At 40.6% G+C, this 22,127-nt stretch overlaps 2 protein-coding genes across 10 annotated transcripts in view; one reads left to right on the top strand and one right to left on the bottom strand.

Annotated features, from left to right (window-relative positions):
• AKAP7 (A-kinase anchoring protein 7) overlaps nt 1–22,127 on the top strand; it is a 141,025-nt gene that overhangs the window by 96,485 nt on the left and 22,413 nt on the right. Inside the window, exons 8-9 of one of the 6 annotated variants that reach the window (XR_002342906.2) lie at nt 10,540–10,689; nt 10,990–11,457. The exons of the other annotated variants lie outside the window; for them this stretch is intronic. The gene's annotated coding sequence lies outside the window, so the exon portion shown is untranslated. Of the gene's footprint in view, nt 1–10,539; nt 10,690–10,989; nt 11,458–22,127 lie in introns of those variants that run through there. 6 annotated transcript variants of the gene reach the window in all.
• LOC106508847 (uncharacterized) lies at nt 6,080–11,613 on the bottom strand. 4 transcript variants are annotated; one of them, XR_001305924.3, is made up of 2 exons: nt 9,946–11,613; nt 6,080–7,090 (listed from the first exon to the last, which is right to left on the bottom strand). XR_001305924.3 is itself a non-coding variant. In XM_084956190.1 (2 exons), the coding sequence occupies exons 1-2, from the start codon at nt 11,408–11,410 to the stop codon at nt 6,930–6,932; spliced, it is 597 nt and encodes a 198-aa protein (XP_084812316.1). In that variant the 3' UTR covers nt 6,080–6,929. The 4 variants fall into 4 exon arrangements, 2 of the variants coding, with proteins under 2 accessions (XP_084812316.1, XP_084812318.1); XR_014803422.1 differs by having other exon boundaries at nt 9,777–11,410; XM_084956190.1 differs by having other exon boundaries at nt 10,975–11,410.

Here is a 22,127-nt window from a genome sequence, read left to right as displayed (position 1 = left end):
CAATAGCTCAGATTCAGTCTCTGGCCTGGAAACCTCCATATGCTGTGGGTGAGGCCATGAAAAAAAAGTAGTACTAGTTATACTAGAATACTTGTTGCAACAGCATTCTTACTTTCTTAACATCAGAACACCTATTCAGATGATTATAAATTTGCATTGTTTCTAATGCTTTCCTTAAATTAGGCGTGGGATTAACATTAGTGCATTTCAAAAATAAATGCATATTTATGCACACATATATGAATATATCTTTCGGATACCTTTTTATGTATTTTTGCAGCATTTCACATTATGTATATCTATATATAATTTATGTATAGAAATATAATGGTGAACACAAAAGATTGATTTTGTTTTTTGGGCTATGGGAAAAACACAATAAAGCCAGCAAATCTATTCTATTTAATGTAGTGGCACAAAGTGTGAAGGGATTTATAAAATGTCTTGGTTTTTTTTTGGGGGGGTGCATCTGTGGCTTGTGAAAGTTCCCCGGGCCAGAGATCAAACCAGTGCCACAGCACAGCAGTGACCTGAGCCACTGCAGTGACAATGCTGGATCTTTAACCTGCTGCACCACAGGGGAACTCCATTTACTAATCTTTGAAGATGGAAGAGAGAGTACCATATATGAGGTTCTCTAACCTGGAGGTCTAAGTGACTTCATGAAGTTTCTTCCATCATTATAATTCATCAGTTCTCTATTTTGTGTTAAATTGTTTAAACTTTGTCAAAGTTAGACTTTGATTATTCTTGCATCTGATTAATTGAAAGAGAAGTACTGAATTTCTCAATGCCCAGCTCTGTCTGAAAATTCAATTCCTCTGTATTCTTCTTTTGTTCTCTATCTACTTTTACAGTAGGAATTGGAAGGGGGAGTGTGATTGTGGTGAGTAAACTGTAGGTTGTCTACCTCTGGCCCAGTGAACTTGGGACTCATCCGTCCTGCCTGAGCTATCAGTTCATTCCTGGCTCCCTCGGGGTGTTAGAAGAGCTGCTAGCTGTGTACATAAGGACGCCTTCTCTTTAACATCTCTTCAGGAGTTCCTGTCATGGCTCAGTCATTAATGAATCTGACTAGGAACCATGAGGTTGCGGGTTCGATCCCTGGCCTTGCTCAGTGGGTTAAGGATCCGGCGTTGCCGAGGTCTATGGTGTAGGTCACAGACTCTGCTCAGATCCCGCGTTGCTGTGGCTCTGGTGTAGGCTGGCAGCTATAGCTGCGATTAGACTCCTAGCCTGGGGACCTCCATATGTCACAGAAGCGGCTCTAGAAAAGGCAAAAAGACAAAAAAAAAAAAAAAAGAAAAAAGAAAAGAAAAAAAAAATCTCTTCAGTCTCTTTTTAGTTGTTGTTATTTATTTGTGCAATTTATTGTACAGCTATTTATTGAACCTACCAAGTGCCAGGCATTATGCTGTATATTGAAGATCAAACATGGAGCAACACCAATCATGCTCTCAGAGAGTTTACTTTCTAGTGGGAAGTCATGCAAACAAAGCATTACAACTTAAGGCAATAGTGAGTGTAATGAAGCTAATGGGAATCAAGTGAGGGTACGTCTAAGTCAGTCTGGGGTTGTCAGGAAAGGCTGCCCTGAAGAGGAAAGATTTGGGCTGAAAAATAAGAAGGCTGGAAGGGAGACAAGTGAAAGGGAGGTGTTTTCCAGGCTGAGACGTGATCGGAGGAGTGTAAGGAGTTCACTTGGCGCATACATTACTTATCGTTAAGATCTTATCTTAATTCAGAGTTTATTTTCTAGGAGCTGGGAGCCATAAAATACGTGGAGCTTGAAATGATCAGATTTGTGCTTTAGAAAGGCCACACTACAAGTCCTGTAAAAGCATGGTGGTTAATAGGGAACAAGAAACAATCAATAAGACAAAAAAGGGAGGCTCCAGTGCTAGTCCTCAGGTCCTGATAGTTCCTGCACTTCACGTTTGAGTGGAGGTGAAGATGGAGGGGCGTGTAGGCAGATCTAGGTAGGTAGGAGGCATTCAGGTTCAGGGTGGATTATGAAAGACAGGGGAGAAGGTGAGGATGGCTCCCAGATGGGGGGTTTAGATACTAGGTGGATGGTAGTGCCCTCCACCAGTGGCAAAGACAAGCAAGAAAACAGATTTTGGTGACAAGAACATGAGGTCAGTTTTGGACATATTAAAGCACCTGTGTCCCGGTCAAGTACATGTCTAGGTGGGAGGTCTGAGAAGTGGATGTGGGGCTCAGTGGGATTAGGTTGGTAGTTAAAGCTGTGGAGGCGGACGAAGTAGCTGAGGGGTACCTGGGAATCCTGGGACTTCAGACTAGTTTTGCAGCAAGTTACCTGACAAAACTGTTGTAGAGGAAGGAGGAAGACCTTAAACAAAGGGGCTAGGATGGAGCTAAAAGGTTGTGGTTGTGCAAATTATTTAAGCAAATATGATGTCTGTTGATTTCTTGTTGGTCTGTGCAGTCTGGCCAGCAGTGGCCCCCTTTACTATTCAAGTTTGCTCCTTTAACAGGAAAACTTGTTCTGGTTAAAACAACAACAACAAAAAAGGAGTTTCGCTAGAGGTGCAGATCTGATCTGCAGAGTCTCCAGAGAGCTGGGATGCAGGTTTGATCCCCATCTGGGCACAGTGGATTAAGAATCTGGTGTCGTAAGTTGCAGCTGTGGCTGGATCTGATCCCTGGCCTGGCAACTCCATATGCCATGGGGTGGCCGAAAGAGAAGAGAGAGAGAGAGAGAGAAGTTCCCTGGTGGTCTATTGGTTAAGGATCAGGTGTTGTCACTGCTGTGGCGTGGGTTTGATCCCTGGCCAGGAACTTCTGCATGCCGTGGGTGCAGCCAAAAAAAAAAAAGATACCGAGGATTAAACCAACACAGAGCATACTTATTTCCCTTTCTCTTTTTGCATTAATCCATAAAAATTCTTGGATTTTTATTTTATCTGACTTTACTATTTTTATATGAAATACCCAAAGCACTAAGTGCAGCCAACAGAGAGGACAACATTTTGTCAGTTCATGAATTGTGGCTCTATTTAATCATCTATTGACTAGGGTATTCGAAGGAATATTTTGTCTTGATTCTGGCTCTAAATAAAGGAAATTACATTTGATCATCACATTTCATATTTCATACCAGGGAATCATAGCTGCCAAATATATTATCATTGCGAACAGCTCTGATCAAAGCAAAAACTTTGACATAAGAAGTTAGTCTTAGCTTAATACAGTTTAGAAGAAAAGCAGTTCATAGTTTTGCTCCAACTATGCATTTTTAGCAGGAATTTAGTTTATTTTTATAAGTGTGGTATATATTAATCTAGATATGATAGGTTTTTAAAAAAAATTAGCATGCCACCCTTTTTCCATGATTTGTTTTTTAGGGCTTTTTTCTTTTTTTGCTATACAAAATTATTTATAGACTCTTTCAATCACTTTATTAACTTTGATGAAACGGTAAATACTGTGTTTTTATTAAAAGTTAAATAGAAAATTCTAGTGGACTCTAGTGGTTTGGCTGTTCTGAGTCCATTCTTTTCCAGCCCTGATTCCCTGTTGGCAGAGCCCTCCCTTCCCTGGGAGGTGGTGGGTTTCAGGGCATAGGGCTTCACTTTAGCCCTACCAGTGGTTGGTTCCATTCTTCTTGCCAGTGATTGGTTTAGACCATGGCATGTGACCCAGTTCTGTGAAGTGAGGAGAAGTCTGCCTAGTCCCTCAGAGAACAGTTTTCTTGATGATGCATAATTCATTGGTGTACATCATTTTTTTAGCTGGAAATTGCTGAGTGTACATGTTATTCCTGGACTTAGCAGCCATCTTAACCACAGGGACACTAGGTGCCTTCAAGCCCACGTGCTGAGGATGGGAGACGGGAAGGTAAATCTTGATGATCTTCTTAAGTCAGTGAGTTAACCAACCCTAGAGCAACTCTACCCAGAGTGATGAGAGGTAATGACATTTAAGATTTTCTTTAACCATTTTGAGCCAGGAGTCTTCTGTTACTTGCAGCTGAATGCATCCTAACAGATACACATTTTAGATGTGAATTATGAAATGTATTAACAGAAAATAGAACCAGTGTTTTGGTTTTATGGATATTTAAACCCAGTTTTGATAGTTAACAAGACTTGCTAGATGAAACCATAAACAAAATGAATACTGACATGGTGTATCAGATGAATGTCAGCCTCGGTCATGGTGGATCATGACAGATCCTGAGACCTGCCAAAATCAATCTTAATTTAACTGCATTTCATCTAGGACAAGAGAATTTTTTTTTTCATTATCTTGGGGCTTCCGTTTCAGTCTTCTGTATCCCTTTATGTGTTATTAGAGGACAAAAAAACTTTAACAATGATTTAAAGTCTTCACATACTTTAAGTAGCAGGACATGTGACTGTTGTCTTGTCTTAAACAGTGAATCACTTTCAGAGTTAAATATAGATTGACCATATTCTATGTAAAGAATTAGGACTTGTGTAAAACCCTCAATAAGTTGGGAACCGTAGAACCAAATTTTGTGTTGTTTACATTGCAACAAATAAAATCTCATTGCATCCTATTGGCTTTTTAAAATACAGTTTTTCTTTCTGTGAAGGATGTCGCTTTTTCTCTCAAAGGTTCAGGGCATTAAAGGATTAAAGACACTTGAAGAAGAAATGTCAGGTAATACAAATACTGGCCGGCAGATTCAGTGTGCTCTTTCTTTGCTTTTCCTTTTTTTTTTTTTTTTAATAGGTTTTAGCATGCAAACATTTAACTTGTCTATAAGTAACTTATGTCAGTTTTTGTGATTTCATTGTAAATGCCCGCAAGGAAGGACAGACACTGTAAACAGCGGGCCTGAGCAGTATCTATCTAGAATAGATGACTGTTCCTGGCCTTTGTCCTCCTGGTCCTGCATTGCCTTCATAAAACTGGGATTTATCACAATGTGAAGCTGAGCTTCTTCCTGTTCCCTCCCACGCATGCCTACAAATGGGGGCCTCCCAGCCTCCTTTGGCCCAGACTTTCTCTCTCACCTCCTCTGACAACACCCCTCGACTCAAGAGTTCACTTCACCCCCAGAGCTGATGTGATTATCATATTAGCACATACTCAGTGTTTACCAAAGTGCCTGGAATCAAATTGGGTTGATAAAATGGAATGATACACATGCAAGGTGTCCATATATACATTGTAACTTTACAGCCCTTCTCCCAGTCCTCTACCTTGAGAACAGGACTGGCTACTGATGTGTGTTCTCTGAGCAGGGAAATAGATTCGCCACATTAAATTATGTCTCACCATTAAGGAAAAGACGTCAACATATATTGTTTAAGGTTGGGCCACATACATAGAAAATAACTGTCTGAATAATAAGCATGGAGGAGGCCTTTGGAAATTGGCACTAAGCAGGCATGCATCAGGAGAGATTTAGGAAGGACTATTATGGATTGGTAGGTAAGGAAGGACTTCTTTTGTAGCTCTGGTTGTCTGCTTGTTTACTCTCTTTTCCTAAATGCACATATGCTGTATATGGTATGTTTTTCTCCTGATATTTCATATATAGGAATAAACACCTTCTCTTTCCAATGACATACTGAAACTGTGTAACATACGGCAGTTTCAAATACAAATACCTATAACTTTCAGTTTCTGAGAAAAACAGCTTAAAGCACTGTAGAGAGAAGTTGAAAAGTCGTTGTTGGAAATATGACTGGGAGTTCTTGCTGTGGCACAACAGGATTGGTGGCCTCTCTGTAGCACCAGGACATAGGTTCGATCCCTGGCCTGGCACAGTGGGTTAAAGGATCTGATGTTGCTGCAGCTGCGGCGTAGGTTGCAACTGCTGCTTGGGTCTGATCCCTGGCCCTGGAACTCCATGTGCCTCGGGGTGGCCAAAAAAGAAAAAAAGAAAAGAAAAGAAAACATGACTCAAGTAGGAATAATATTAAAAAATAATTCTTGGCTCCCAAATTTCAGTTAGATCAAGATTCTTTTACCTGGTAATTAAAAAAGACTTTACTGGTGAGATTTACAGATAATCCTGAAGTTTTTTAGTTATAATTTTTTCAGTTTCTTTCCCTTGCAGACAGATACTCATAAGAACAGCTTTCAAATATCAATATTTAATAATGAAGTTTCAGAACCTTGTCCTTTGGTTACAAAATGGCTATAAAAGATGTAGCATGACTAAACAGTGGAAGAGCATCTGTGTAATTGATATGTGCTTATTGTTATATGCTTATCGTAGGTTCATTATTGAGAATAGAAATTTGGATTTATAAGAACATAGAGAAACAGAATACAATATTAAGTCCATCCACCCTTCTTCAAGCCCACACTAATAGTTTGCTTTTTAGTACCCAGATGTCCACATGAAAAATTGGGATATATTCTAAAACATTCCAATTTTTTTTGTAAATTGTCTTTCCATAAATTGTCAAGTACTTCTTGAACTTACGTGCCTTTTCACGGAAACTGTGACATTTCTTGGTGTAACATTTTCCGTAAGGGTTCCACCACTTTATTAGGAAATCTTCCTGAAGTGTGTCTTTTGTGCTTAAAGACATGGTTCCAGAATTTGGAGGGATAAAGCATTTTTTCCCCCGGTTTTTACACTCATGATTTAATGCCCTCTTTCTCTCCACTCTTTTGAATGAAGGGACATTTATTTTATTTTTCTTTTCTTCCTCATCTATTTTGATGAGTTGTCAAACTTAGATCCTTTCTTAATGAATTGGAGGTCTCAGAAGAATTGATCATCTGTACAGTTTAATAGAGTCAGAATTGTACAGTGAGATTTTATTCTTTATCTTGAGTCAGATTTTTACAGCAAGGTTGCTCAGAAATCCAGATGTACATGTTTTCAGTTATAGATAGAGAAAAAAGCCAAACAATGACGCAGAGAAGAGAGTCTTCTGTCATAGTTAAGAATTATACTTTCCCATTGGAGACAACAATCAGGGCTGATATTTCAAAGTACATGGAGATGACGCAGCTGCTACGGCCTTATACTTGTTAGTTTTATTTCTTCCATTTGAACCATTATAATAAAAATTCAAACAGCTATCGCAGAGAGATATAGGCAACTGTTCTAACCACGATTTGTTCATAGCCAGGCCTGTGAAAAAGGAAAATATGAAAATTGAAATTTATGAACATCATATCATATCAGTTATTTCTTCTCATCGAGGTTACTTCGTATTCTAGTTTTTTAGCTAGGTAGTGCTCTTTATATTACTGAAAGGAACTTGTTAACCCCCTCATAGAACCCCACGAATATTTTGGATGATTCCTTATGAATGGTGTGAGTTGTTCTTTTTCCTGAAAGAAGAGTGCTTCGCAGGCCATTCTGGTGCCTCTGTGCTCTTTTGTTTTTGTTTTTGTTTTTTGCTGTTTAGGGCTGCATCAGTGGCATATGGAAGTTCCCAGGCTAGGGGTTGAATCAGAGCTGCAGCTGCTGGCCCGCACCACAGCCACAGCAACTCAGGATCCAAGTCACATCTGCGACCTACATCACAGCTCATGGTGACACCAGATCCTTAACCCACTGAGCAAGGCCAGGGATTGAACCCTCATCCTCATGGATACTAGTCGGGTTCTTAACCTTCTGATCCACAATGGGAACTCCACCCTAGCACTATTAATAAAAGGGTCTGATGACAAAATATGAGAAACCAAGGCATTTAAAATGTATTACCATAGAGCTTGGTTAAATAACTATTTTTCTGCACATTATTCTGATATTGTCATAAGCAGTTTCATGAAGTATCTACCTAATACCACACACAAATTGTGTTTAATAATATAGAACTCTGCAATGAGATGCTTGGGGTTTTTGCAAACAGACAAATTGAGTTCACATCTTGTTATTGTCACACACTCTCTGAGAGATTTTGGCCAAGTTACTTTTCTGAACTTAAGTTTTTTTACCTGTGCAGTGGGCATAATAATAGTACCCACCTCACAGAGCTGTGGTAGGCGTTAAAGAAATGAGTAAATGTAAAGCACTTAGCAAGTGCCTTGTATATAATAGGCGTCCATTAAATGTTAGTATCTGTTAGGAATTTTAACCCACTACGTGATTGTTTTTGTGAGATGGGGAAGGGTGAAGAGGAGCTTACACCTTAAACTATTCAAGTTAATTACATACTCTTGTATTCCCAAATGGGTAAAAGATGGCTACTTTCTAGCTCCTTCTGAACTGTGGCTGTTCAGGGCAAAAAACATCTATTCAGTAGAATTCCACATATATATATATGTATATATAGTTTTGTTTTCTAAATGAAAAAATCTAGACACATGAATTTCTTAGTTTTTTGAGTTGAAAAATTATGTATATAAAAACTCTTATGAAATCTATGGAAGTGAAATTACATTTGATTGTATGTCGAAGGAATCATCTTTATTGAAAAAAACCACAACTATGCAGTATGAAGACCATTCTTGGAAATCCTGGGCTAGGAGTAGCCATAAACCTACAGTGTGAAATTACAGCCTTTCAAAACTGAGTAAAACCTTAGTGACCTTGAACTCAGACTCCATCCCCTCTTTGAGGTTAAATGATGTGCAAATTATTTGCACAATTAAAAGCCAACTTAAAAATTCCTTTCTTGAATTTCTCAGTTGTTTTCTAATCTTTTATTATGGTTAATTCAATTTTAATGCTTATGAAAAAAAAAAAGTCTCTGACATTTATAGCCTCCTCCCTTGGACTGCAGGATCTCCTGAGATACACACTGTTACTTAGCTAATGACACATTTTATGTCTTTTATTTTATTTTATTTTATTTTATTTTTATTTTTATTTTCTTGCTTTTTAGGGTCGCAGCAGTGGCATATGGAGGTTCCCAGGCTAGGAGTCCAATTGGAGCTACAGCTGCTGGCCTACACCACAACCACAGCAACGCCAGATCCGAGCTGCACCTGTGACCCACACCATAGCTCAGGGCAACGCCAATCTTTAACCCACTGAGGGAGGCCAGGGATTGAACTGGAAACCTCATGGTTCCTAGTCGGATTTGTTATCGCTGCACCACGATGGGAACGCCTGTATTTTATTCCTTTTTAAAAAAAATTTATTCCATTTATAGTTGTCCAATGATCATCACAATCCAGTTTTCTAGGATTTCCATCCCACAACCGCAGCGCATCCCCCTCCTGTATTTTATTCTTTTCTTTTTTTTTTTTTTTTTTTGTCTTTTGTCTTTTGTTGTTGTTGTTGTTGCTATTTCTTGGGCCGCTCCCGCGGCATATGGAGGTTCCCAGGCTAGGGGTTGAATCGGAGCTGTAGCCACCAGCCTACGCCAGAGCCACAGCAACGTGGGATCCGAGCCGCGTCTGCAACCTACACCACAGCTCACGGCAACGCCGGATCGTTAACCCACTGAGCAAGGGCAGGGACCGAACCCACAACCTCATGGTTCCTAGTCGGATTCGTTAACCACTGCGCCACGACGGGAACTCCCTGTATTTTATTCTTAATTGTATGTTTTCATTAGTAGCGCTAACTGGGACTGTGTAATAAAGTGAAGTTGGTAGGGTTCATCACACAGAATGTTATCTCTTGACTGCTGCATTGGAGCAGGGGGCGGGGTGGGGTTTTTGCTTGGAGGTAACAAGTATAAGCAATAAGTCAAGATGGGGGCTAGCAGGGCCCAAAATTGGAAGAGGAGGAGGTGAGATTGCTAGTTGGTGCTGGAAAGACTGAGGCATGTATAGATACAGTACTCAGTCTCATCTCCTTTCCCTCCTCCCAAACACTACCTACTCTGCAACTACAGATTTAAACTTTATAATGAATTTACCTGATTTACAGATGAAGATATCAAAACTCTGACAAAGAAGCCAAAATTTCAGAACTGGTAATTCCTGGTAGTACCCTGACAGATCTGGGATTGAAACCACTGGCTTTTTATTTCGAAAGATTGTATCACTGCACAGTGTCAGGACTGGGGAAGGCCAGGAGTTACTCACTTTCCTCAGTGAAGAGTTTCAGGAGTTCTCTTGTGGTACAGTGGGTTAAGGGGCCAGCGATGTCACTGCTGCAGCTCTAGTTGCTGCTGTGTCTTGGGTTCCCTGGGAACTTCCACAGGCCATGGGTGCAGGCCCCCCCCCCCCCCAAAAAAAGGTGTTCACTGCAAATATTTCTTCAACAGAAAAAGTAATACTTAGGATTTAAAAAATTGACAATATTTATTCTTCAGACAGCACACTCCTTTTTGTTCAGAGGAGTAGGAAGTAGACACCCTGCATCCAAAATCCTGCTAAGTTTCATTCTCATCCAATGCCCTCTCCTTCCAACGCCTGGCAAATGGGTGTGAGTGCCCAGCTGGGAAGTCAATGAATAAAGTAAGAATTTAGATGGTGTTTAGATGGTATTCCTGGCACTGTGAGCAGTCTTTTCTTCCCATAGTGTCATAAAACAAGGCTCTTCCCCACACAGGATAACAGCTCTGGAACAATTATATGAAATCTGATCTCATGTCCTGATGTTCAAAACATATCATATCTTGAAATCACTTGTTTTACTGTTCCTGAATTCGCTAAACCACTTGTGGTTTCTTTCAGAAAGAGGCCATCATCGCCGATCTTCTCAGTGGTGCTTCTAGATTTGGGGCATTTTCTGGGCTGCTGATAATACTTGATGCTCTGATTTGAAAATTCATAGTATTGATTTAATGCTTGAAGAGAGCAGCAAAGCAGTGTTTCAGAAAGCAGGTATTTAACTTTAAAAGATGTGCTGTAAAGTGCAGACAATTGATGTTCTCTTTTAACCCTCCCCAACCCCCACCCTGGTCATTTCTACAGTTCTTGCAGTTTTTTAAGTAGTTCCTGGTACTTCATTCAAGTTGTGTTTTCCATGTTGTGCAAAGTCAGGTTCCCAATTCCCAAAACAAAGAAACAAAAATCTCCTGGGGATAAAAGAAAGCTCTTCCTCTTTAAATAGCAGACAGAAAATATGAGGCATTTTTTTTTCCCCTTTGGATTTCCCTGTGTAATTACCGTATTTGTCTGCAGGAGAAAGGACTCCTTGTGGTTTCTTCTCGATTACCTTTCTTAAAGACACATCCACGTATCCGCATCGCGCACGTGGCTTTCCTCCCGGGGTCAGAGCTCCCAGTTTTGTGAGAATTCGGCGAGCATATGGCCACTTGTTTCCCCGAAAGCCAGTCCCGGAGCGGTAGGAGCGGTGGCGTTGGGCTGGAGCCCGGGGAGGTGGAGCCTTTTTGCTCGCTGCAGCCGGTCCCCCCCTCCTCCGCCTCTGTCTCTGCCGTCGGTCGCCGCGCATCCTGTGCATCGGCTCTTCGTGCTCCGCGTGCAGCTCCGGCTCCGCGGCGGGGAAGAGGCAGGGTGTGCTCGCAGACCGTGGGGTAAACTGCAGTCGCTCTTTGGGGAGCCCCGGGAGAACACCTGGAAGGAGGGAGAACACCGGTACCATGGGCCAGCTCTGCTGCTTTCCTTTCTCAAGAGAGGAGGAAAAAATCAGTAAGTGTGGTTTGTACTGTGCCGAATCCTAAGTCCTTGGCTATTTTGTGTGGCTGTCTTCTGGGGGTAGTTTTGGTTTTTTTCTTGCGGGAAAGACTGTGGAATAAGGAGCTGTGATTTTTCCTGTGCATTTCTTAAAAGGGCTGGTAGGTGTGTAGTTAATAATTAACTGTCAAAGTACAATAACTCAATGAATGAGGTTTTGTTCGAGATAGAAAATACGGAAAAGTCGTTTTTCATTTCCTCCTGTTGGTAGTCTTACAGCTCATTTTTATCACGCTCTCTAGAGTCAGAATTTAGTTTTGAGTTTCTTTGTATCACTGAATACAATTTGGTATATTACACAAGCCAGACTATTTTTCTTCTCTGAAATTGGGATGTTTTCAGAGTCCTGCTCAATGATTACATATAGAGAAGTCAAGCTGGCTCAAAAATGACATATAGTATACATTTGCAGGTATTTTCTTGTGTCCTCTGCTTTGTTCTCTGTGGAGGGGATTCCGGTGTGACTGTAAAACCCCTCCAAACAAGTGATGCCACTTTGATTTCTGCAAAAACCACACTGAATATTTTCAAACTAGTGTCAGGCAGGTTGCATACCTGCTTATAGCCCAGAAAACAGAACTTAAAGTGATAACACTGACATTGAAATTTCTTCCTCACTGGCTTATGTGCATTCACTTACATTTCAACTTTGTTAAAAACAGTGCTGGCATTTTATGTAGTAGGCTGAACAGAATTTGCCTTACGCTAGTTGCCTCCAGATACTGAATTTTTACTTCTTTTTCGATAAAATGTTTGCAGACATACGTACCAAAATTTGCAGCCACATTTCTGTCACGTCAGTGCTTTATTTAAATAAATTTAAATAGGTCAACAGAATCTCATGCTATCTGGTTCAGATACTCAGAGATCCACATCTGGCTTGTATTTCCTGCTGCTTGTTCCTCAGGAAACTAGCCAGGGACAGATTTAAAAATAATTAATACATATCCTATACCTAGTCCCTTGGGGAAGCAAACCGGTTTTGACAAGAAATCTTCTGGGAGTGCTTTGGAATAAATGTTGGGAGACTTTGGAGCATTTGCTTATTAAGAAGAGCCCATGGCTGTGCTCTAAATTTTACTTGTGAAAATGGTACATGACAGTCCCGATCTTCGATCCTGAGATGACTTTACAACCGAATTGTTTTCTGACAATGAGCATTGTTATTCATCTGGCAGCATGAAACTTTTCAGATATTTGTCGGAATGATTCATTTGTAGTTCTTGAGGATTGGGGTGGATGGGTTGATCCCTTGAGGTAGATGGAGCTTTCTATCGGAACATCCTCCGTCTGGGCAGATCCAGGGGATGTGAATTCTCTCCTCATCTTTCTCCACTTCCTGTTCCACTGCTCCAGGTTTTCTTGGAGTACCTGCTTTCCTTCTGTTCCACTTCTCTTCTTCTCCTGTCTGTAAGCAGCCTTTTCTCTTCAAACCCTATCTGTCAGCAGACATCTCAGCTCCACCTGAAGAAGTCAAGTTTCACCTCAGCGAGGAAAACACTCTTTTCCGTCTTTCTTATCTGGAATCACCAGAGAGCAAAGTCTTCTGTTTTACGTACAGTGCTTGTCAGTCTTGATCGACAGGAAGCATTTTGGAGGGTTTCTTTTCTCAAGCTGCAACATTTTAAAAAGCAATGAAGATAAGACCCTGCCTGAAATGACGTTCTAGTCCAGCAAAGCACCTGTGTCCGCTTTCCTCTCGCTACCCTCTGGTGTTCCCCATCCTCGCCCCATTATTCTTTCTTCTGTCTTTGATTTTTGCCATTGCTTCACTGTGTTTCCCCTCCTGATCTGCTCCACATCCCATCAGCTGTTTTCTGGTGCCGTGTTTACTTTCTCTGCTACAGGATCGTCTAAAGAGAAGGTTCTCTGCCAAGCCCTGCTGTGTTGCTGGTAGTACTTGTCTGCCAGTGCTTACAAAGGGGACTTGAGGGAAAAAGGCAGAGAAGTCATTAGTAAGCATGCCTCAAGGCACATGCAAATTAGCACTCACTGTAAATATCCAGTTCATCAGTTGTGTTGACAGCATGTAAAAGAATCCACGATTGGGAGGATCTGATCTTATTCCTGGGTTGGACAGTAACCTCCTTGGTCTTCCTCATCTTTGTGACCCCACCTAGGAGCCTGGTTAGTCTGCTCTGAGCCACATGCTCAGAGAGGACCTACCAGGAGCAGAGCCAGAAAATGCTTGTTCTTCTACCCTTCTGCTTCTGCTATAAAGGGCCATGACCCTAGACTGTACCTTTAGAGCAGCTCAAATGCAGAGTTAATGGAGTTTTTGGTGAAAGTTTAAATTTGTGGATATCGTTTTCAAAACACAGGCGAGTTGGAAAGCCCATCTTCTGTAGCCCTGCAGAAATACAGAAAGGATGTACCCTGCTGGCCAAGTGGTAAGAATCAAGACATCCTTTCCCCTCCTGCTGCTGTTTCATCCTGCCTTTTGCCCTCGGTGGTGGTGGTAGATGGAAAGTGTTCTCATTTCATTGATTTATCAGTGCTACTATTCTAATCTATTAATAGCAAACAAAATGAGTTTTTTTCAGTCAACTTGTTGTGCAAGAGCCTGTGTTTGTGTGGAAAGTTAACTCTGCATAACCAGAAAGCTTGATAATGGGATGGATAGTCAAATACCATAGAACTCAACATGGTTTATTTTTCATTGAATGCAGCACAAAGCAGCTGGACCCTTTTTGTTTAAATCCCAGCAGTTAAACATTTTCTCAAACTGTATGCTTTTGGGCCACACTCAGTAGGTTATATGGACAATAAATGTGTATTTCTTGGAAGATTAAGTGCTTTCTTTTGCTCCACAGGAACATACTTACATTACACATCCCTGTGGATACTGTAGGATAACCAAATGTAGATGGTGTCCAGTGTAGTTTTTGCTGACTTCTTCCATAGCACTCTTGGTCTTTGAATTACCTAATTCTCACAGTGAGCTTCCTGAAAAGACTATCCATGAACACAAGTGCTGTTGCCCAGGTTTACTGGCCCTTGCAGTTTTATCAGTTTCACCAAATAAACCTGAAAAGAAAACATAATAACCAAAGAGACACCCCGACATCCCTAGGACTAATTTAGAAAGCATTTTACTTTCTCCCTTTTTCTTTTTTCTTTTCTTTTTTTTTTTTACTTGCTCGTTTCTTATTGCAGATTTTCCCATTTTGGAGTACATTTATTTTATGTAGATGAAATAGGGGAATGTCTAGAGATGAGCCATACTTCCTCCTGTGGTAGTTTCCTGCCACTGGAGGTCTTCAAACATACAATGAGAGCCATTTGCAGGGATGTGTTGGGGCCGAATGGAACAGCTCATGGATGGATACAGTGACAATTCAGTTACTCTCTAGCCTTGATTTTCCCTGACCCTGAAAATAAAAGTATTAGTATTCTATTTTAACAAGACACATATTTTAATTTTGTAAGTATGTGTTTAAACAATACACATTTTACTTCTATATATGAAATGTGTTTCAGAATAGTCTTTTTGTGTGGGATGAGTTGCATAGACCATTAATTTTATAAATATGAGTCATATCTCAAGATAGTTTATTTCTAATGATTTGGAATTTGATGGTATAACATCAGTGTATGAATGGAGGTAAACTGTGTTAATTTCATGTCTGGTGAATGCTTAGATTTTTGAACCTTAATTCCTGTGGTGCTTGTTATTCAGTTATACCCAGGGAAGTCTGTGTTCAGAGGTTCCAGTTCTCCTAAAATCCTACAGCCTTAGTCTATGCTCTTCTCATTTGCCCTTAGATACACAGATCTCAAGGTTAACTTTCATATGTGTGCTCAGTCTCATCTCATAGATTTCAAGCACCCCACCTACAGGACGCAAGTCATATTCCTGTCTTCATAGCATCAGGCCCTAACAGGTCCTCACTGAGACATGACAACAGGGGCCCCGGGAAATGTACTCCCATCAGTGACAGCAACATTCATTTCCTTCCTTGTCTGCAGAAATGTGTTTCTCCAGGGGATACAGCATGACTCAGGTCTGTTGCTATGTGGCCTACCCCTTGGCATTTAGTTTTTACTGTAGAAAGGGTACAGGACCGGGAGAAAGGAGACCTGGATGGTGAACCCAGCTCTGCTACCAGCATCTCGTCTGATTCTGGGCAAGTTGCTAACATCGCTGAGCCTCATTTCTTCATATTTAAGAAGTGGGGGGGTTGAACTACCATGATCTTAAAAATTTCTTCACTTGTTTCCCCATGGGTCCCTTAGAGCTAAGAGTCTAGGAAATAAATATTATAGATATGAGGTGGTTCTTTCTTCTTCCTAGTCTCCCCCAACCCTTCATCCTTGTTCTCTTCCTTTTAGTTTATTGAATGCTTACGGTGTACCATGTACTATGCCAAGATCATTGGAAAACTGCTTATGAAATGACACTCGTATAAAATAAATGCTTCCCATCTGTCTGCTTTAAGAGAGGAAGTGGCTGAAAGCTGATAGCTTGAGGGACTTCTCAGTTGTCGTCCTCCAAGGCTGTTAGTCCTCCAAGAGCTGGAACGAGGCTGGGACCCCAGGCAGCTCATTTCTGGAGCAGCAAAGCCAGTGGTGCCCTGTGTAACCTGAGACTACATTTTGGATAAGATTTCTGTGAGTAATAACATGGTGGCAGCAGTAATGTGCAACAGAAAATATTTAACTATGGTCACGAAGATTAGATTTTTTTCTTTGTGAAATCATGTACACCGAAGATGTTTATGTTTCTGAAATTAAGGATAGGAACAGTAGAGCAAGTGCTAATAGTGGCTATTCCTGTCTTACCTCCCTGATTCCCTTTGTTACTCCATAGGCTATAGAGTGACTGAATTTCCTTCTGTTGCTGATTTTGTGATCAAATGCTGAGTAATTTTCACTAGGAGCACAAAGGTTGTAGTTTCCCAGCCCCTAGTGCTCTCGGGCTGCTGAGAGCTCTACCCAGATGCCCTGTCAAGCAATGTGATGTGACCTGTCCCTATGTGTTCTTTCTTGGGGGCCATGTAAAAGAAGGAGTGGGGAGTCTCGTGTATATAAAGGTTTCGGCTAATAAAAGAAAGCTTCCTGTGTTCTCCTTTCCTGGATATTCACATTTAACAAGACTGAATTATCCCAAGTGATCTTGGGAAGTATTTGTTGTAAGATAACGAAGTAAGCTGAGGTATTGGCTTAGCCCCAAATAGTCTTTAAGGGAGTAATTCCAGGCAACTAGTAAACTCAGGGTATCTGATAAATCACTTCTTACAGATAGTTGCCTTCTGTTTAACTAAATTCGCCCTGCCTAATATACAGGTCTTTGAGCTTTCATCCACCAGCTTCTAATGTCCATGGTAAAGAAATTCAGGGAGTTCCCATCGTGGTTTAGTGGTTCACAAACCCGACTAGTATCCAAGAGGATTCGGGTTCGATCCCTGGCCTCGCTCAATGGGTTAAGGATCCGATGTTGCTGTGAGTGGTAGTGTAAGTCACAGACACGACTTGGATCTGGTGTTGCTGTGGCTGTGGTGTAGGCCAGAAGCTCCGATTTGACTCCTAGCCTGGGAACCTCCATATGCTTCAGGTGCAGTCCTAAAAAGACCAAAAAAAAAAAAAAAAAAAAAAAAAAGGGAGTTCCCGTCATGGCTCAGTGGTTAAGGACTCCGCCTTGGAAGCATGAGGTTGCGGGTTCGATCCCTTGCCTCGCTCAGCAGCTTAAGGACCCGGCATTGCCGCGAGCTGTGTTGTAGGTCCCAGACTCGGCTGGGATCTGGCAGAGCTGGGGCTCTGGCGTAGGTCGGTGGCTACAGCTCCCATTCGACCCCGAGCCTGGGACCCTCCTTATGCCCTGGGTGTGGCCACAGGGAATGGCAAAAAAAAAAAAAAAAAAAAAAACCCAAAAAACCAAAAAAAAAAAAAAAAAAAGGAGTTCCCATCGTGGCGCAGTGGTTAACGAATCCGACTAGGAACCATGAGGTTGCGGGTTCGATCCCTGCCCTTGCTCAATGGGTTAACGATCCGGCGTTGCCGTGAGCTGTGGTGTAGGTTGCAGATGCGGCTCGGATCCCGCATTGCCGTGGCTCTGGTGTAGGCTGGTGGCTACAGCTCCGATTCAACCCCTAGCCTGGGAACCTCCATATGCCGCGGGAGCGGCCCAAGAAATAGCAACAACAACAACAACAAAAAGACAAAAGACAAAAAAAAAAAAAAAAAAATTTCAAAAAAGGCCCAAACTCTCAGTGCTGAAAGCAGGGGACTTTGGAGGCAGGTGGACTCAGCTTGCATCCTTGGCTGTACCACTTAGTATTCTAAGTAACTTCTCTAAGCCTCCGTACCCTCATCTTAAATATCTATTTATTGTGAGAATGAAATAAGCTAATGTCTATAAAATGCCTGACACTGTGGTTGGAATAATTCTCTTGACCCAGTAAATAGGATTTCTCTGTAACAAATGAGAGTGTACTGTACAAATGTTACATCTAAGAAATCAGCTTGGCAGACTATGGTTTTATTTTCATCATGTCCAGGAGGGGAAAAGAGGGACTTGGGATTTCCGACTTTGGATCGTGGAGTGGACGTCCAGCATTTTTCTGTGTAGCTTCCGTCCCTCTGGGGGCCTCCCTCTCCCTCTCCTTGGGTTTCTGTCCATCACGAGGTCTTGCTTTCCTGCCCTGAGAGGGATACATGGTCCAAGTGGAGTTAACCAGTCTTTCTATAAAGATTTGATAAGAGGGTCTGTCTTCCTTTTGGGTTGTGAATGGAAAGCTGTAAGCTTCAGATTGATGGCTGGCAGGGAGTGAAGGGGAGTCTTCCTGAGAAGGAACATGGCGCAGAAGGAGGGGGCCAGAGAAGGAAAGAGGAGATGATCCTGAGGATATTGTTGGAGCCTCTGAGCTCAGCCGAAGTAGGACCCTCTCTGTTATATTGAAGCAATAAATCGTCCTTGTTTAACTTGCTTGGGTTAAGTTTTTGTCGCCTTCAACCAAAAGGCTTCCGTTATATTCTAGAGGACACTCCGTGTATGTAAGAGCAGCCCCATTCTGGAACAAATCTTTTAAACCTAGTGAAGAGGTAAAAAGTCTTTGATTTCTTCGGACCTTTCATGTTCCACTTTAGTGGCCATAAAATTTAGCCTTAAGTGAGAGCTGTTATAAAGACTAATTCAGTTCACTTCAACTAGGAAACATCGTGGAGCACATCACATTTGGAAAGTTCGGAGCCAAGGGTTAGGAAGATACAGTGAAGATACATGATCTGTATGGTTGAAGGGTTTCTTTCTTTTTTCCATGTTTAAAGTGTTATTGAAGTATAGTTGTGATAATTTCTGCTGTACAACAAAGTGATACAGTTCTACATATACACACATTCATTCGTTTTCAGATTCTTTTCCCATACACATTTTTGAAGGAGATATATTGGATCCCAACACTTTTCATGCCCTGAAAGGAAAAAGCCAGTAGGAGGGATCTTGATGTTCTCAGTCCAACAAGCAAACCCCACCCCTTCCATACCGGGGAAGTTACAGAGCTAAGTCAGCCAAATAGTGAAAGTGAGTAATTCCCTATTACAGAAGCTCCTGTCACACAGCGGTTACAGCTTGACATGGGCAAACAGTTTCTACAACAAACAGTTTAGCAGATAAAATTTCCTTTAAACAAGCATTTATAATGTCAGAGGTACAAATTAATAGATCTTGGAACTATTAAAACCAGCCTTTGCATTGTATAGTAATGTTCTTTGCCCTTAGCAAATAGTCAGAGGCAAAAACTGAATTATATGATGAAAATATAAAGAATAATTATAGTTTTAATTTAAAGTTATGCTAGCTAGGACATAAATAATGTTAATTTTACTAACGGTTGAGGCAGAGGCTTATTTGAGGCTTATAATTTTGTTTCTACACACTGCCCCCTAGACTTACAAATTTAGTCAAGAACATTTGTAAACCTCAGATATGTATACAGAAAAATTATCTTTATAGGAAGAAAGTGACATGAAAACAGGATGTTTAGCGTACATAGAGAGAAGATTTCATATTCTCCAGAGAGAGAAGTCACCCAGTTGGTAAGAATCCCATGGTAAAGACTGATTCACTTTTTTTTACGTGTCTCAGCGGCCCCTCCCCACCCTTTGTGGTTAGATCGTTGGTGTTGGCATTTGCCATGTGAATTACATCAGGTTTCAATTTGATGTCTTACATCTGACTGTTAGAGCAAAAATAAAATTCACACTTTCTAAGCATTTAAAATATTCAGCTAAAGTTAGCTGCGAAGCTCAGCTTTTCCCGAGTTTTGATTGATGCTTATGATAGCTAATAAACTGGCAAGCAGATGATGTGTTAATCTAAAACTTTCTATCTAGATCTGTAGCAGTCAGACCTTATTTAGAATTCTGACAATGGGGAGTGTGTCTTGAGGAGGAAGGCCAGGGTGGCGTGGAGCCTGGAAACCACAGCATAAGAGGAAGACTGAAGGACTCCAGGTGCTTAGCTTGGATGGTAAATTGTCTTCAGCCATTTGGAGGATTCTTTAATGTGGAAGGGAAAGAAGTTACTCTGTATGGCTTCAGGGGCTAACATTGGGACAGTGAGTGTTCATTTTAACACATTTTGGTGATTTTGGAAGCCAAATGATATAGATATGTTAAACCCAGTAGTGTTCGAATTATGCTTGGATAACTCTGGTTATAAATAATGAAAATACTGAAAGGGAGTTCTAAAACACAAAGACTTTATCATAGTCAGATTTTGCATTAATCATTTTTATTACCTAAGAGGATATTTTGAGGCAGAGTTTTTCGAACTGTTTTAAGCCACCAGCCTCTTTCTTTAAATAGAAGACCAACATTTTTTATGAAAAAAAGTATGCCTCTTTATTATTTCATATTTTATAGTGACTATTAATGGCTCTTTTAATTAGTACCTATAGGCTCAGTAACCTTGCTTTAAATGTAAATCAGCTATAAAGGAAAAAATAAAAACCATTAAAAAAACCCAAATGTAATGTACAACTTTGGGTTCTTGTCTAGGTACACTGTTGTATTACTGATGTGCCACATAAAATGTTGATTATTGAACTCCGTAGTAACAGTGGGCGATTGGTATCAACAGGTCCTAGAGATAACAAGCTAAGATATATTACCTATTGTATGATTGTCTTTATGAATGAGATTTTGTGAAAACATTTTGTCCAAATTTACATCTGTTTTAAATTAATTTTCTATAGTATGGGTAGAGTAAATTTAAAATAAAAATTCATTGTGATACATTCATACCGTGTAATGTACACCATATACTTAATCTTCAATGTAAAATTAGATACACAGATTTTTAGATTTTATAAAACCTGAAAGTATGTATGTAAAATTGTATGAAATCTGAATATTAAATTGAAAGGCAGAGTAAACAAATTGTTCTAAGGGGAAGCAAGGTCATGAAGTATGCAGTTTTTATTTTTAAAAGTCAGCTTCATAGCTGCTCTTAATTCTGTACCCTTTGCCTCTGTTATTCATGTCTTAGTCCTCCTGAATTTACATTGTGGGGGAAAAACACAGAAATAATTTATGTCAGGATCCAGTCAAGAAAATAGGAATTACGCCAGTTATTTTAACAGAGAGAATTTAACACAGGGAATTAGTTAAACAGCTTTGGGAGAAAATATATTTTTTAAAATTAGGTATGCTACAGTGATTCAAAGTAATTGTTAATAAGGTATTTCTAAGAAAAACTCTCACCCAAATCAATTTAACATACTTAAAAGAACAGATTATTTTTAGACTATTTTCACACACAGTTTATGAAAATTCTGTAAAAATAATTTATTCTTTTGAAATTTCTCAAGTATGTGTTCTGAAGTCTTATGATTTCTTTGGTGAGTATTTCCTTTTTTCACCAGTTTTACTGAGATACAATTGACATAATCTTGGTGAATATTTCCTTAACCCCCTTCACTCATTCAAAGTTAATGATGTTCACTGTCCATGCTGATAGAGGGCAGGTTGGTGAATTGGGGGGAAGGGCATTGGCAGAGGAGACCTGTAGGCAGGAGGAATGGGGGTTTGGGAGTGATAAGTGGTGCTCTCGGGGTTTTGGATGTTAAGAGGAACCAAAGGCTCAGGCGCTGCGGGGCAAGGCAGTCAGTAGAGTGTTCTGAAAAGTCTGAGGAATTCTTCAGAGGATCTGGGAACCTCTGTCAGAGCAGAAATAGAAAAGGGCAGCAAAAAGAGTCAAGGCAGTGAAAGGACAGATGCAGGCAGATTTATTCTGTTTTTATTGAAAGGGAGAACTTGTTGGTTTACACATGCAAACAAGACAGGAATAGAGACTGACTTAGAGACAGTACCACCTCTCCATCTCTCCATCGCTTCTTTCAACTTTGCGTTCTCACCCTCTCAAGCTTCATTTGCCGGTGGGGGCTGTGTCCACACCTTCTCAAGCTTCACGCAGTGATGGGAATGTGACTTCCAGCAGCTCTGGGGAGCATTTTCACTGTTGAACATTCAAGTAGAAGGAGTTCCTCTCTTCCAATTCCCATATGTAAAATCTGAGAGATGGTGCGAGTTGTAAACTACACAACCTGAAGGGCACTGTACATATCAGAGACCTGGTAATTTATGTATTATGGCATAAAGTACCTTTATGTACCAACAAAAGCATA

This window comes from Sus scrofa, chromosome 1 (assembly GCF_054392235.1).
Source record: "Sus scrofa isolate SSC_HxYL_T2T_F1_AM1 chromosome 1, Sscrofa_HxYL_maternal_Yorkshire_Landrace_v2.0, whole genome shotgun sequence".
Classification (NCBI taxonomy): domain Eukaryota; kingdom Metazoa; phylum Chordata; class Mammalia; order Artiodactyla; family Suidae; genus Sus; species Sus scrofa.
Note: the sequence above shows the minus strand (reverse complement) of the source record. Positions and strands in the feature narration are given on the sequence as shown.